At 47.8% G+C, this 13,680-nt stretch overlaps 1 protein-coding gene across 4 annotated transcripts; it reads left to right on the top strand.

The window, feature by feature from the left end:
- Window positions 1-1,167: 1,167 nt before the first annotated feature.
- On the top strand, window positions 1,168-13,493 carry RBM34 (RNA binding motif protein 34). Of its 4 annotated transcripts, none has more exons than XR_010381809.1 (11): window positions 1,168-1,320; window positions 1,428-1,602; window positions 1,822-1,958; window positions 4,242-4,473; window positions 5,745-5,804; window positions 9,116-9,159; window positions 10,705-10,736; window positions 10,884-10,947; window positions 11,796-11,835; window positions 12,057-12,175; window positions 13,159-13,299. XR_010381809.1 is itself a non-coding variant. In XM_031460831.2 (11 exons), the coding sequence occupies exons 1-11, from the start codon at window positions 1,271-1,273 to the stop codon at window positions 13,429-13,431; spliced, it is 1,278 nt and encodes a 425-aa protein (XP_031316691.1). In that variant the 5' UTR covers window positions 1,168-1,270; the 3' UTR covers window positions 13,432-13,493. The 4 variants fall into 4 exon arrangements, 2 of the variants coding, with proteins under 2 accessions (XP_031316691.1, XP_064343922.1); XR_010381810.1 differs by lacking the exon at window positions 13,159-13,299 and adding an exon at window positions 12,584-13,142; XM_031460831.2 differs by having other exon boundaries at window positions 10,653-10,736; window positions 13,159-13,493.
- Window positions 13,494-13,680: the final 187 nt, after the last annotated feature.

A 13,680-nucleotide genomic window follows, 5' to 3' on the forward strand; every position in this document is an offset into this window, starting at 1 on the left:
GAAACTGTTCAAGGGAGCTAGTGCTCTCTCAGTAGTTAAAAGATGGTTAACAGCAGTGGGGATCATTTTTAACTGTCTCCAACCCCAGTCTCTTTCATACTCACCCAGTTATTTTCCTCTAGAATTGTGTGCTGCCTTTGATTCTTTGTGAGTCCATTTCTCTATCTTTCTCCTAATTTTAACCTGCTGTTCAGGGGTTTTTGCCTAACATCATGTGATGGGTTTGTTATGTATAAGATGTAATCTTCTGGAGGAATAGTTTCATGGTTCAGTTGTGGAAGTAATACATACGACATCAGAAAAAGGAAGTGCTAACTTGCGTGGTGATGGAATGCAGGTAAGGGGCAGTGTGTGAGCCTGCAAGAAACGTGATGACTAATGCGATGCGAACCTTAAATTAACACTTAAGTGAGATTCATCCAGAAATGGAATGTGTGGGCTGGAGAGGAGGGAAGAGTACGGAAGGCCAGATTCAAGGCTGCTGAAATGCTTCAGAGAGGAAGTGATTCTTGGGCAAGGGAATGTTAGGGACACTGGGGAAGCAGTGGAGTTCACTGGGATAAAGTCTGAAAGAAAAATGAACCAGAATATCTTCACTGGACTGTACTGGATAGTTAGAGATGCTTGAGTTACAAGTGTGGACAGGTGGATTTTTCTCATCTTGTTGAGATACCTGAAGGTCACAGTTACGGGAAGCCAAAATAAGGAACTAAGAAATTAAAACCAGGGCCAAGCAGTTGAATATTGTTTTATTCATCCAAGTTTTTTCCTTACCTTTATATTCCTTTCAATCCATTTTTTCCAACCCCCACCCCGTATGGCAACTACCAATCTGTTCTCTGTATCTATGAGCTTATTTTTTTGTTTGTTTAGATTCCACATATAAGAGAAATCATAAGGTACGTGTCTTTTTCTGTTTGACTTATTTCACTTCGGCTGACTCTGATTCATGCTTCGGGCCTCAGCCCCTCTCGGAAGACTTCCTTCCCTCCCCAGACTAAGTTTTTTCTCCTACTGAGCAAGGTTCAAAATTGGTCCAGAAACCAGGCTCCGCCCATTGTCTCCGCCCATTGTCTCTGCCCCCTCCCCCCGTTGTCTCCACCTCCTCCACCCGCAGGTTCCGCCCCCAGCCTGCCGAATGTCTCTGTCTCCGCCCCCAGCACGGCCGCAGAGACTCCTGGGCGGAAGGGGCGTGGCTCCGAGCGCGGAGTGGCCGGAACCCGGAAGTGCGGGCTCCCTTGGGGCGGAGGTGCGGAAGCCTTGGCCGAGCATGGCGCTGGAAGGGAAGAACAGGAGGAAGTCGCAGAGTGCCCGGGACAGGTGAGGGGCGCGTGGCTCGTCTGCCCGGGCAGGGGAGGGCGTCTGAGAGCACGGGGACGCGGCGGGGGCGTGGCGTGGCGTCGCTGAGTGTCTGGGTTCGTGTCTAGAGAGGACGCTGACGGCTGCGTCGGTGGGAAGCCGGCAGGAGGCTATCTGGTTGGACAAGTCGCCGACAGCCTGTCCCGCGGCGAGCGGCCCTCCGGGGGCAGCGCGGGCCGGCTGGCTGCCCTCTTCGGCTCCTGGGAGCCCGAGCTTCAACCCGTGTACGTGCCTGCGCCCAAAGTAAGTCGCCGGGTTCTACTCCGAACGGCCCATTAGAGCAGCTTGACAGCCGGCCATCATCTGGCGGGGCCAGCTTTCTAAAGTGGGGCAGGTGGAATTACTTTTAAGTAACCTTTCATTGCTGGGCCTGCCACTGAGAGGGACAGTGTGCTAACTTAGAGCGGACACTAAGTTAGTAAAAAGGATGAGGTCTCAAACGTAACCTAAAACTTTTAAAAGGAAACCGCCAAAAAAAGGAAACGGGATGAGGAGGAAGAAAGTCCATCCCAAATTCAAAGACCACTTATGCAAGAACCTGCAAAAAAAATGAAGGTGAAGAAGAAATTTTCTGATGCAGACAAAAAGTTGGCAGACAGGTTGGTAAAATTCTCTCTTAATTAATGTTAAAGAAATTAGATGGTAAAGAAATGTGAGATTCTTACAACTGCAATATTCATTTTAATTTTTGCCTCACTTCATAGTTTAAACACTTTCATTGTGGAAAAGTTGAAAAGGGTAAGGAAACCTTCGTACCCAGCAGCAACAGGTTTTAATACTTGGCCAAACTTTTTTTAATTTCTTTTTTTGAAGTATAGTTGATTTACAATGTTGTGTTAGTTTCTAGTGTACAGCATAGTGATTCAGTTATACATCTATACATATGTATATATATGTGTATATATTCTGTTTGCTTGTTTGTTTATTTACTTATTTATTTTAATGGCGGTACTGGGGATTGAACCCATGACCCCACAGATGCTAAACACATGCCCTATCCCATATATTCTTTTTCAGTACTTGTCCAGTCTTGTTTCATCTTTACCCCGTTCATATCTCCCTCATTATTTGGAAGCAGACCTAAGACTTATGTTTCACCTATAAATATTTCAGCATGTATGTAAAAGATGAGTGTGGTTTTTTTAAACTGATGCAGATACCAGATTTCCACCATTAGCTTAACAGTTTTTTCTTAAACAGTATATTTGAATTGAGATCCAAATAGCTGTGCACATCCTTAACTTCTTCCCCTTTCAGAGAAGGGTGTCTTCCTCCTTGTCGAAGATGATTTCAGTCATCTGTGCTATTTATCTGTAATACAAACCTCTTTTCCTGCCTCCTCAGGGATTATGCCATCCGATGTGTGTATATATCTGTGCACCTGCACCTGTCTGTCCACGTCCACCTCAGCTTCCGAATGCTCCCAGCGGGGCTCACTGTCCTCATCACACGTCTTCCTCTGCTGAGGGGTGCCGTCAGTCTCCAGCTGCCCGTGACTTGGGAGCGGTCTAACGCTCTGTCTTTTCCCTGCATAGCTAATCAGTTGTCAGGCTCCGATGATGCTATCTTTTAATTATCTCTTCAGCCACTTCCCTTTCCACCTGCTCCCTTGCTCTGGCTGGTCTGTTGTCTTCTGAGATCCCTGCGGTTCACCTTGTCTCTTTATCGATCTCCCTTATCCTGCCTTGTCCCTTTCGTAATTATCTTCTGCTCTGCTGCCCAGGTGATCTCTTCTGGGCACTGTCTGAAGTCTTCCAGGGCTCCCCATCTTCTGTGGGATAAAATATAAGCCCTTCTGCGTTACAGGCACCATCCCTCTTGACTTAGCTCCTGTCTTACAACGGTGTCCTGCTTCCTGTCACCCCTGCTAGTACTGTATACACCACAGCGGGCACAAGACGAGCCGCAGACCCTCTGTCCGGTGGAGCCCATGGTCTGGCGGTGGTGCTCGTGGTCGGCCTTTGCTGGGATCTCTGTGCTGTACACTGTCTCTCCCCCCAGACCCTTCCTTGTTTCTTCTGTGTTTCTACACCACCTGTTCTAAGTGTGACCATTTCGTTGTGAATTTTGCCTGGCTCTTCAGAGACTAGCCTACTGAAAGGCCTTTAATCGTGTCTTTAGCTGTGTACCCCAGAGGCTAGAACTGCACAGAATCCCAGTAAAATACCTGTTGAATGAATAAACCATTTTTATGACTCCTCCTGCCCGTTCTCCCCGCTCTCTCCTTAGCATCCTGGTCCAGTGCTCTTTTTGGACCTGTGCACCAGTCCTTTACAGTGTTTGGCATTTCGGAGTTTACTTTTGACAGGCAGTCCTTTAACTATTGCAGAGCCACTGTAAGGAGGAAAGCTGGCTTCTCCCGTTGCCCAGACGGCTCTTACAGAGATACTGTTCTGCCGGCATGTTAACCTTCACAGACCCAAGGGAGCGCTGCAGTAATGCCCGAAGTCTAGAGCAAGAGGGAAATTTAGTGGAAACTAAACCCCTGAGAGCTCTAAATGAACTAATTTTGTTTAAGTGACCTTTTGTTGCTCTCCTGTTACCTGGCAGTTTTAACATACCTTCAGAAATTGACCTAAACTTCCTCTAATTCTTGAGTTTCCTAAAGATACCAGTCACTTTTTCTTTCTTTCTTTTTTAAACGGAGGTACTGGGGATTGAACCCAGGACCTCGTGCATGGTAAGGCACGCCTCTGCCACAGAGCTGTACCACCCCCGCGCTGGTCACTTTCTGATAATGCTGTTTAAATGTAGATGTATCTGTGACTGGTAAGTTTATATTTAGGAAAGCCAGAAGTGGGGGGAAATATTTCTAATCGCCCTGCTGTGTCAAATACTAGACCTGATTTCTATGACTCTCTTTATTTTTTTGACTTAAAAAGAGAAAATGCTTTAGAATGTGCTGATTTGGAAGAAGAAATTCACCAGAAACAAGGGCAGAAAAGGAAGAAATCTCAGCCTGGTGTTAAAGTAGCAGGTAAAAAAGAACTTGATGATGTAGATGAGACAGTTGTGAATCAGAGAAAGAAAATTCAAAGCAACCAAGAAGAAGAGAGATTAAAGAATGAGAGAACTGTGTTTGTGGGGAATTTGCCTGTCACCTGTAACAAGAAGGTGAGTGTGTGGTCTGTATGCTGTACACACTCAGAGAAATTATCAATTCATCGTTTTGTTTCACTGTGACTTTATTGAATAAGCACACAGTCAGTAATCTTTAATGTGTAACTTCATTTGTGATGACATGAATCATTCTGCAGGTTGACCCCAGGGCCCGCCTTTCCACGCCCGAAGTCCCTGCCCTCCCTCAGGCTTTGCAGGTCTCACTTGAACTATTGCGGTGGCCTCCCACCTGGTCTTTCCTTCCAGCCTTATCTTCTGTTATATATTTATGCCTTTAGGACGGAAGCTCCGTGTGTGCGGGGCAGTTACCCCCTCTGTTGACCGCTCCATCCCTAGCACTTGAAACCGTGCCAGTGTGGAGGGGAGACCTGATGAATATTTGTTGTGTAGGTGAATGAATACGCCCCGGGTTTCTTCCATTATGTGGGGTTCATGAAACCAAAACACGCCCTTGACTTTCTTTGTGTTCATGTGACAGTCACCCTGTTGGTAGTCCCTTGGGTCAAAATCCAGCTCATCTTTTGAAGAACAATTTATTTATTTGGGGGAGGGGTGTGTAAATTAGGTTGATTGGTTGATTGGAGGGACTGGGGACTGAACCCAGGACCTGGTGCATGCTGAGCACACCCTCTACCACTGAGCTGCACCCTCCCCACTTTGAAGAACAATTTAAATTCCAACTTAGCTCCCGGTTTTTCCCTTTTCCCCTTTTGCCTCCTAGCATTTGATTTGTGATGATCTGGTAGAACAGAACCCACTTTACTTTGTGGCACAGTTTTGGTTATTTGTCTTCCTGTTAGATTGTAATGGCTCAAGGGGCGGGCATGTTTGTGGTACTTTACACATTTAATAAATTATTTTTGAATTAGAATTGCTTACAGAAATGATTGTCCAAGCTGTGAAACATACACACTCTTCACAGCCTGAGCCAGGCATATGAATAATGTTTAAAATTCACTCTCAGATTTTCCTTCAATCTGATGGTCTTAATTCCAGAAAGTTGAGAATTTCTCATAGTGACATAAGCATCCTTAAAACCCATTTGTGGTTAAAATACGCCAATGTCAAAATTTATGGAATATATAATCTTAGTTTACGTGCAGTAAAGATTATAAAAGATTGAAAGACAAAATGTTGTGTTCCTGTGGATATTAACATGAACTTGAATTGTGTTGTCTTTTTATATAAGTTTCAGTAAAACTTCTTTGTCTTCCAACAGAAAGTGGACTAAAGTGTATATACTTTTTTTTTCTTTTAATTTTTAGAAGCTGAAGTCATTTTTTAAAGAGTATGGACAAATAGAATCTGTACGATTTCGCTCTCTGGTATGTTTCCCCTTCTTAAGACTGCATACTCTTAAAACGTACTGCACTTAAGCCAGCTTTGTTAATGTGTTGGTGTTAGTGAGATGAGGGAGCCCCTGACTTAAACCTTTGGCATCAGCAGGCTCAAATCTGCCCCAAAAGAAGGGTCACGCTTAGTGTCTGTTGCTGCCTCTTGGACTTTGTTGAATAACCTAATGAGCTCACGAGCTTTCGAATCCTTGCGGAGGCCAGCAGTGTATTCTGGAGGGAGGGCGGGCGGGCAGCTCCTGTCGCTGTGTCCGGTGACGAGGTGGAAACGTTGATGCTTCCTGAGCAGCATCTCTGGAATCACACGTTCATCTGGGGGGGTTCGTGTGACTGCAAAGCAGCACTTACACTCTGACATAGAATGATGAAGTATTTTTTAATCAATTTAATGTTAAACCTGTGTAGAAGTAAAGGTACCCGATTTCACCTACGGAGCAGTCTGTGGACAGTTACAGCCACGTCCCTGGAGCATGAATAAGCGTCACTCGTCTGCCTCTCCTGTAATGACTATGCGCTGGAATAGAGGAAGTGTTTCTTCCTTGTTTCGAGCCGCCCTCTCTCAGGGAGGCTCTCTGACATGGGGTTCCTCAGCCGCGGTCCCGTTGACGCTTCGTGCCGGCTGACCCTTCGTTGTTGGAGGCGCCCTGTGCGCGGTGGGGGCTGCTTCGGGGTGCCCCCGGCCTTTGCCCACCAGGTGCTGGTGGGAGCCTCCCCGTTCCAGTTGTACCAACCAGAAGTATCTCCAGGTGTCGCCAAATGTCCCCAGGGGGCACAGCTGCCCACTCCTCTAAAAGCAGACATTTCTTGAGGCTTCAGTGCCATCTCAGTGATTTCTGTCATCGTGTTTCTGTCTCACTGTTGTCACATATATTTTGTTTGTCCTTTTGAGTCTCGTTTCCTCAGGTCAGATCCTTGCCTGGCACATCCAGCTGGCTGTCTGGCCAGCACCCCCTTTCCAGCACGTCTGTGCTCACCCCCGTCTGTCCCCTGCTGACCTCCCATGTTTAGTGGCCCCTCTGGGCTTAGCCCCCCCACCTGCTGTGGGTCATCCTGCCTGTTCCCAGCTGCGATTCCTTCCCACGACAGGCCCCTCCTTTCTTTTCCCTGGCTCCGCCTACGTTTTCACTCCCTCTCGCCAGGACGGTCGCAGAGGCCCATTATGGTCCCTGCTCCCTGTCTCCCTGAATTAGCCAGCTCTGCCTTAGTCCTTAGTCTGCCTGGAACTCCTGCCCGAAACTCTCCCCACTTCCCGTAACTCTTCCCCCTTCCCGTGAACGTTGTGCACGCGCCCTGGCCTGGCCTGCCTTCCCCGTGGGGCACTGCCCCGACTCTTCCTGCTGTGGGGTCGCTGGTGGCGCAGGGGCCCTGCCACGTGCCCTCCACCCAGTGCTCTGTTCTGGTCCTGGGGATGCTGCGCTGTCACCGTCACATTGTTCCTCTGCCCCAGTGGACCAGAGGCTGTGATTACAGATGCCTGTGTGCCTTGCTCCGTCTGGGGTCACGACTCCTGCACACTGTGTGCCTCAAATATGCGTGGAATTGACTGAAAGCTTTGTGTTCTTCCCACAGTCAGTGTCCTCAGTTCTTAGCCTGATGGCCTGCACAGGTGGCCCTGAGGCCCTGTGTCCTCCACACAGGACTGGCCTGCAGCCCGGGCGGCCCTCCTGGCCCGCCGTCTGTGTGGGCTTTCTCTCCCTTGTCCTTTCCCTCGGTTCAGCTGTGTTTTCTTATGGAGGTAAAACTGGTACATGGCATGTTAGTTTTAGGTAATATTCAGTGTAACAGTGCCATCTTTGCACACGCTGCAAAGTGGTCACACAATCTAGTTACCAGCTGTCCCCATACCCACTGTTCCCTGTGTCTGTGAGTTTTGTTTTCTTAGTTTTGTTTTGTGTTTTAAATCCCACACTTAAGTGACATAATACAGCCTCCGTCTGACTCATTTCACTTAGCACAGTACCCTCAACGTCCATACGTGTAGTCACAGGTGGCAAGATGTCCTTTTTCGTGGCTGAGTAGTAGTCCAACTACTCAGAAGGATTCCTAGACTATTCCAAGATACGTAGTCTAGGAATCCTTCCAAGTCCCATTTTGCCGGTGAAGATAATATGTATTTTTCACTGGGCAGTTAAAATGTCACTTATTCAGGCCTTTTATTCTTTATCCCACTGAGTGGCATTTTTTCCTCTAAATTCTTTACTTTAGTGCCTTATGTTATACTCACTCGTATCTCCAGTAACAGGACAGAGATCCTTGAGGGCTCCTAGAAGGTGCCCCACAGGCCTGTTTTGATGACTGGCGTTCACATGTTGATCACTCGTGTGAGTGTTTCTCACATCTTGTGCTTTTTTCTGTTTTTTGAGAGTTTGACTCTGTGTTAGTTTGAGCAGGACAGACTGAGATGAAATAGTTAACGATTTCTTAGTTTTACTATATAAACTATCAGATGACTAAGAAAGAAGTAAGTTCTCCGAAGGAGATCAGTAATAACTGCCAAAATGAGCCTGGTGTCCATAGACGTGCCTGGACCGTGGACTTGGAGACTCTGCCTTCTTGCCTCTGTTTCTCAAGGCCTGGCTGTGCTTGCGTTTTGCTGACAGTCAGAGCTGTTGACGTGAGCTTCCCCCTTCTCCGTAGTCTCCTGCCTGCCCTCTTCACCCTGAGGTGCGGCCTCTGGCTGGGAATAAAGTGACCCTGAACGTGAAGGGGGAGCTTCCCGTATTTGTCCAGTTCAGACACTGAGGGGTTTTATTTATTTATTTATTTATTGCCAACTGGCATATATAAACTTAAAAGATATGGATGAAGTAATGTCTTCTTATATTATTTATGAATTTAGTTAGACATTTAAAATCCTATAGCAAGACAATGAAATGTTAATTTAGAAGTGTCGCTTCTTTCCACGCTTGTTTCATGAAACAGTTTTCCTTAACCCTTTTCATGTGTGTCCTCGCTATCATTGCCCCCTCATGGCCAGAGCTCAAGCCATCTGACGCGGTCTGAGGGCGCAGTGTGTCCCTTCCACCTGGCTGCAAGGCCGCTGCCTGATGATCTGAATACGGTGGTATTATTGGAATTTTTTTTTTAAATCATTGGAAATTTTTGTTCTCAGCCACCAGGTCCCGTTCATACACCATTAGGACAGTTGTTTCTGATTCAGTATTTCCTTATAATGTTTTTAATCACATCAGAATTAGAGATTTAGAATTCAATTAATGAAAATACAACTGATTTGAAACATTTCAAATATTGAATTTTCTTTAATTTTTTTTTTCTCTTAAAAGATTCCAGCAGAGGGCACTTTGTCCAAAAAGTTGGCAGCAATAACGTAAGTTTATAATTTGAGAAAGGGAGGAGTCTTAAACTCTCTTCCATTTTGGTTAAAATTGAGATCATTTCTTAACTGTATAGCTTTTTATATTCGGGTAAAACATCATGCAGCATTATTTTCTTATGTCTGTAATAGCATATCCATTTGTCGGATGTGTGTCTTTAAGCCTAAATGTAAATTGTAGAGTCATGGAAAGAACTGCAAGATAACTTACTAGAAAATGTGCCGTGAGAAATTTCAGCGACGTTTAATCAGACATAGTGTTTAAAGAGAATTCAGAAAGTTTTGCACCTAAATATTCTATTATAAATCAAGTGCCATATTTCATCAGTTCCAAGGTGCACATTTCCCCATCCTTTAATGTTTTAAAAATAAAGATGCATCTTAAAATCAGAGATGTTGTCTGGTTGCTGCTGGCTGGCCAGGTTTTTCCAGAGAAATTCTATGGTCAGACAGTCAGACAGAGAGAGAAATCGAATGAAGTAGTGCCGTCTGGATGGACCTGGAGATGGTAATACCAAGTGAGGTAAAACAGGAAGAGCAGTATTAGGATGTCACTTATACGTGAGATCTAAAAAAGAAGGACACCAATGAACTTACAATCAAAAAGAGACGCAGTCATAGGAAACAAACTATGGTTACCAAAGGGGAAGAGGGTGGGGAAGGGGTAGATTAGGAGTTTGAGATTCGCAGATAAAAACTACTGTGTGTAAAGAGATAAACAGCAACGTCCTACTGTACAGCACAGGGAACCGCAGCCACATCTGGAATAACCTGCAGTGAGAAAGGGTATGAAGAAGAAGACACGTGCGTAACTGGCTCCCTGTGCTGTCCTCCTGCAGAAACTAACACACTGTACATCGACTGTACTTCAGTAAAAAAAGAGAGATAAAGGGAAAATTCTCTAGATTAAACAGGATTCAGAAGGCTTTTCAAGTTGAAGAATGGACAAGACCAAAGTAGGTCTAGGAGTAGAGACTTGCGCGCTAAAACCACATAGACATGCAGAAAGCGGTTCCTGTAAAAGTGGGGGTGGCGGTCGCCTCTGAAGGCGAGGACAGGCAGCAGGCGGACGGAAGGGCCGCGGAGGAGGAGTCTGGGCCGTTGCCCTGTTCATAGTGGTCTAAGCTCTGCGTGTGTGTGTGTGTGCCCGTGTGAGTGTGGTTTTTACTTGACGGTAAAAAGGAGCCCTGAGGTGGTCCCTCGCATCTCCGCGTGTGTGAGATGCGGAGCTGCAGCTGGGCTGACGGTCCCTGCTCCCCCCAGCGATGGCTGGTAAGAGGCGTGGGCGGCATGTTTCAGCCAGTGTCTGTACACGTTGTGTGTTATTTTTTGAGTTATTACTAAATGTTTATTAAAAGAGACGAAACTTGCCCCAGGAATTCTCATGTGTTGACTGACAGTGGAAAATAAACAATAGTTACGTATTATAGTGATTTTGAGATTAATACATTTATGTTTTGTTTTTTTTTTTTTTTTTTGGGGGGCAGACGTAAAGTTCACCCTGATCAGAAAAACATTAATGCTTATGTTGTGTTCAAGGATGAGAGCGCGGCTACAAGAGCACTGGAAAGGTAACGTTTCTCTCTCTGATGTTCGAACGGAATTAGCGTATCTGAGTCTGTGATACCCGTTTGGTTCTTTGGTTTCCCTTCAGAGCGAATACCCCAGGAATTCGGTGCCCATTTTTAACACCCATTTTCCCTTCATATTTGTAACAGAAATGGGGCCCAAATTGCAGATGGATTTCGGATTAGAGTGGATCTTGCATCGGAGAGCTCATCTGTAAGTCCTGCTTGAGTTGTGTGAGCAACTTAACCGGAGCCGTGTGGAGGGAAGCGTGTTCTGAGCTGGGGCTTGGAGGGCGTGGGGCCCGCAGGGCACGTGGGGAAGCGGCGGGGACAGCCTTTCCCTCTGTGGTCACAGCGTGGGTGCCTGAGTGGCCCAGGGACTTCGGCCAGCGTGCGCTTCCAGGCGACCGCGGGGGGCAGGCCGGAGGGAGTGTGAGGGCTCCCCCGCGCCTGGCGGGAAGTCACGCACCGACAGTGTGAGGCCCTCCCGGGTGCGGGTGGAGGTGAGCAGGCGGGCTGACCACGCCCTGTTTGATGAGAACCGCGGTCATAAACTTACAGGCCGCTTTGTCAGCTCGGAACAGGGCACCCATCTCAGGGGGCTGCTGCAGGAAGGGGCCGAGGGCTTCCAGGAGAACGGGTGTGAGTCTGGCAAGATGAGTTGTCACCCAGGCAGAAACGTACTGAGCAGGATGAATGGTGGGGACTGGAACCTAACTGGTCTGGGGCAGAGCTTGGTGCCGTCACTGGTGGGTGGGGTGTCGGGAGGGGCGGCGCTACGGTTGCTGTTGGAGGGCGGAGCCCACGTGGCCCGCAGGGCTGGCCCTTCGCAGAAGCAGCCCCCGCCCCAGCAGAGCGCCCCTTTCTGGCCGCTGCTGCCTGTCAGTGGCAGCTGTGAACAGGATCCCTCCCCCACCCCAAGGTCCCCCTCACTCCAGCCGGGGGGACAGCAGTCAGGAGGGGGGGACCCGTCACACACCACGCGGGGAGAGGGAAGGGTGGGCTCTGGGCTGCGTCCCTTCTCCGTCCCAGTGAGTGATGACGACCCCTTCTGTGTTTCAGAGGGACAAGAGATCTGTATTCGTGGGAAATCTGCCGTACAGTAAGTTGGTTTAAACAGGTGAAGTGCCTGTTCATCGCCGAGGTAACGTGGAACAGCTGAGTCGTAACTTCCTGTTTTGCCTTAAGATTAACTTTAAAACGCGTGGAGTGTAGCTTGACCAGCGTCGTGAGGCTGTGCTTAACCTGCTGTGACTGAACATCCCCAGCTTTTCTAAGGCGGTCCCACATCTTTGCTCCCACTTCGTTTGAATTTGTTTTTAGAAATTGAAGAATCCGCAGTGGAGAAGCACTTTCTGGACTGTGGCAGCGTCGTGGCGGTGAGGGTTGTGAGAGACCAGGTCACGGGAGCCGGCAGAGGGTTTGGCTACGTGCTCTTCGAGGTACGGAGGCTCGTGTCGTCACTGCCCTTTGACGTGTGCTGGGAGAGGCTGGCCCACCCGCTCAGAGATTCCGGCTTAAGAAAACCAGATTCATAACCACCGTGAGAGAGTACTGTTCCTGCGATTGCGTGGGGCCAGAAAACGTTTGCGTTCTTTGTCCACGTTAATACTATTCAGTAATGTTCCACAGACTGGATAGGAGAGGCATGGAATCTCTGAACCCCCACCTTCTGTAAGATGGGGAAGGAGTTGTTCACTCGGGTAGAGGAGTGCCCGAGTCTCTTTTCCCCTGTAATAGTGAAACTGGAGTGGTTATGTCCTTTTCCTCCATTTCTGGACTCCCTCTTCAGGAAGGCTCCCCAGTGGGTTCTTACTAACCAGGTCAAGACACGTGGCCCCTGTTACCAGGTGGCGCCCGGTGCTTCGGTCATTCCTGCAGCGCAGTTCCCCGCTGCCTTCCCTGTCCTGCTGCCGGGAAGTCCGTAAAGCCCTGTAACCGCAGTCCTGTGAACATTCAGGTTAGCACCTGGCTCTGCATCGGAGTAAAAGAACGGGAGCCTTGGACCCCTACAGGGCGTCTTGTCCGATGGCTCAGGGACTAGTTTCCTGCTCTCGGGCGCCTCCTGCGGCGGGGCTTTTGCAGGAAGAGCTTGAGAGCCTTGTGAGGGGGAGAGACTGCACAGGATGCATCTCGTTAGTTCGACCTGAGTCTGAGCTGAGAGAATGAAGCCTCCTGGACTGTGCCTTTCCTGATCCTTCGACAAGGCAGCCGGAGTGCTTCCCGGGGGCTGGATTACACCACAGGCAGAGCTCTGAGGACACTTGGGACTGGACTCCTTGGCTGTGGAAATGCGGGGGGGGGGGGGTATCTACGTGCAAGCCTGAAAGTTCTGATCCGTAAAAGTCCGTTTTACTGGTTTCTTTGCAGATAAGTTTCTGGTGGAAAAAAATTTAACTGGTGTATATAATTTTTTTTGCTTCAGAATACAGATGCTGTTCATCTTGCTCTGAAATTAAATAATTCTGAACTGATGGGAAGGAAACTCAGAGTCATGCGTTCCGTTCATAAAGGAAAGTTAAAACAAAATTCAAATCCTACTTCGAAGAACATCAGTAAACCTGAGCAGGGACTTAATTTTGCTTCAAACAATGTTCAACATTCTAAAAGTTTGTTTATTGGAGAAAAGGCTGTTCTCATTAAGAAGAAAAAGAAAGGACAGAGGAAACATGGACAAACTAAGAAAAAACAGAAGTAACAACCTTAAGTTCTGGGTTTTTTTTCCACTTACTGGTAATAAAAGTGTCGTGAGTCCCCGTATTGGGTTTCAGGACTTTTTAATGGATGGTGCATGTGAAGCATGGACACTTTTTCCATTTACTCACGCCGTCACAGTACCTGAGGCACTGAAGGTGTAGGCAGGTTAGTCACCATGCAATGCGCTGACGGTCTGAGAGGAGCTCAGACTTGGGGTGAACAGGGAGGGGGTACGCTCAGGGGTAGAGCA

Source organism: Camelus dromedarius, chromosome 8 (assembly GCF_036321535.1).
Source record: "Camelus dromedarius isolate mCamDro1 chromosome 8, mCamDro1.pat, whole genome shotgun sequence".
Classification (NCBI taxonomy): domain Eukaryota; kingdom Metazoa; phylum Chordata; class Mammalia; order Artiodactyla; family Camelidae; genus Camelus; species Camelus dromedarius.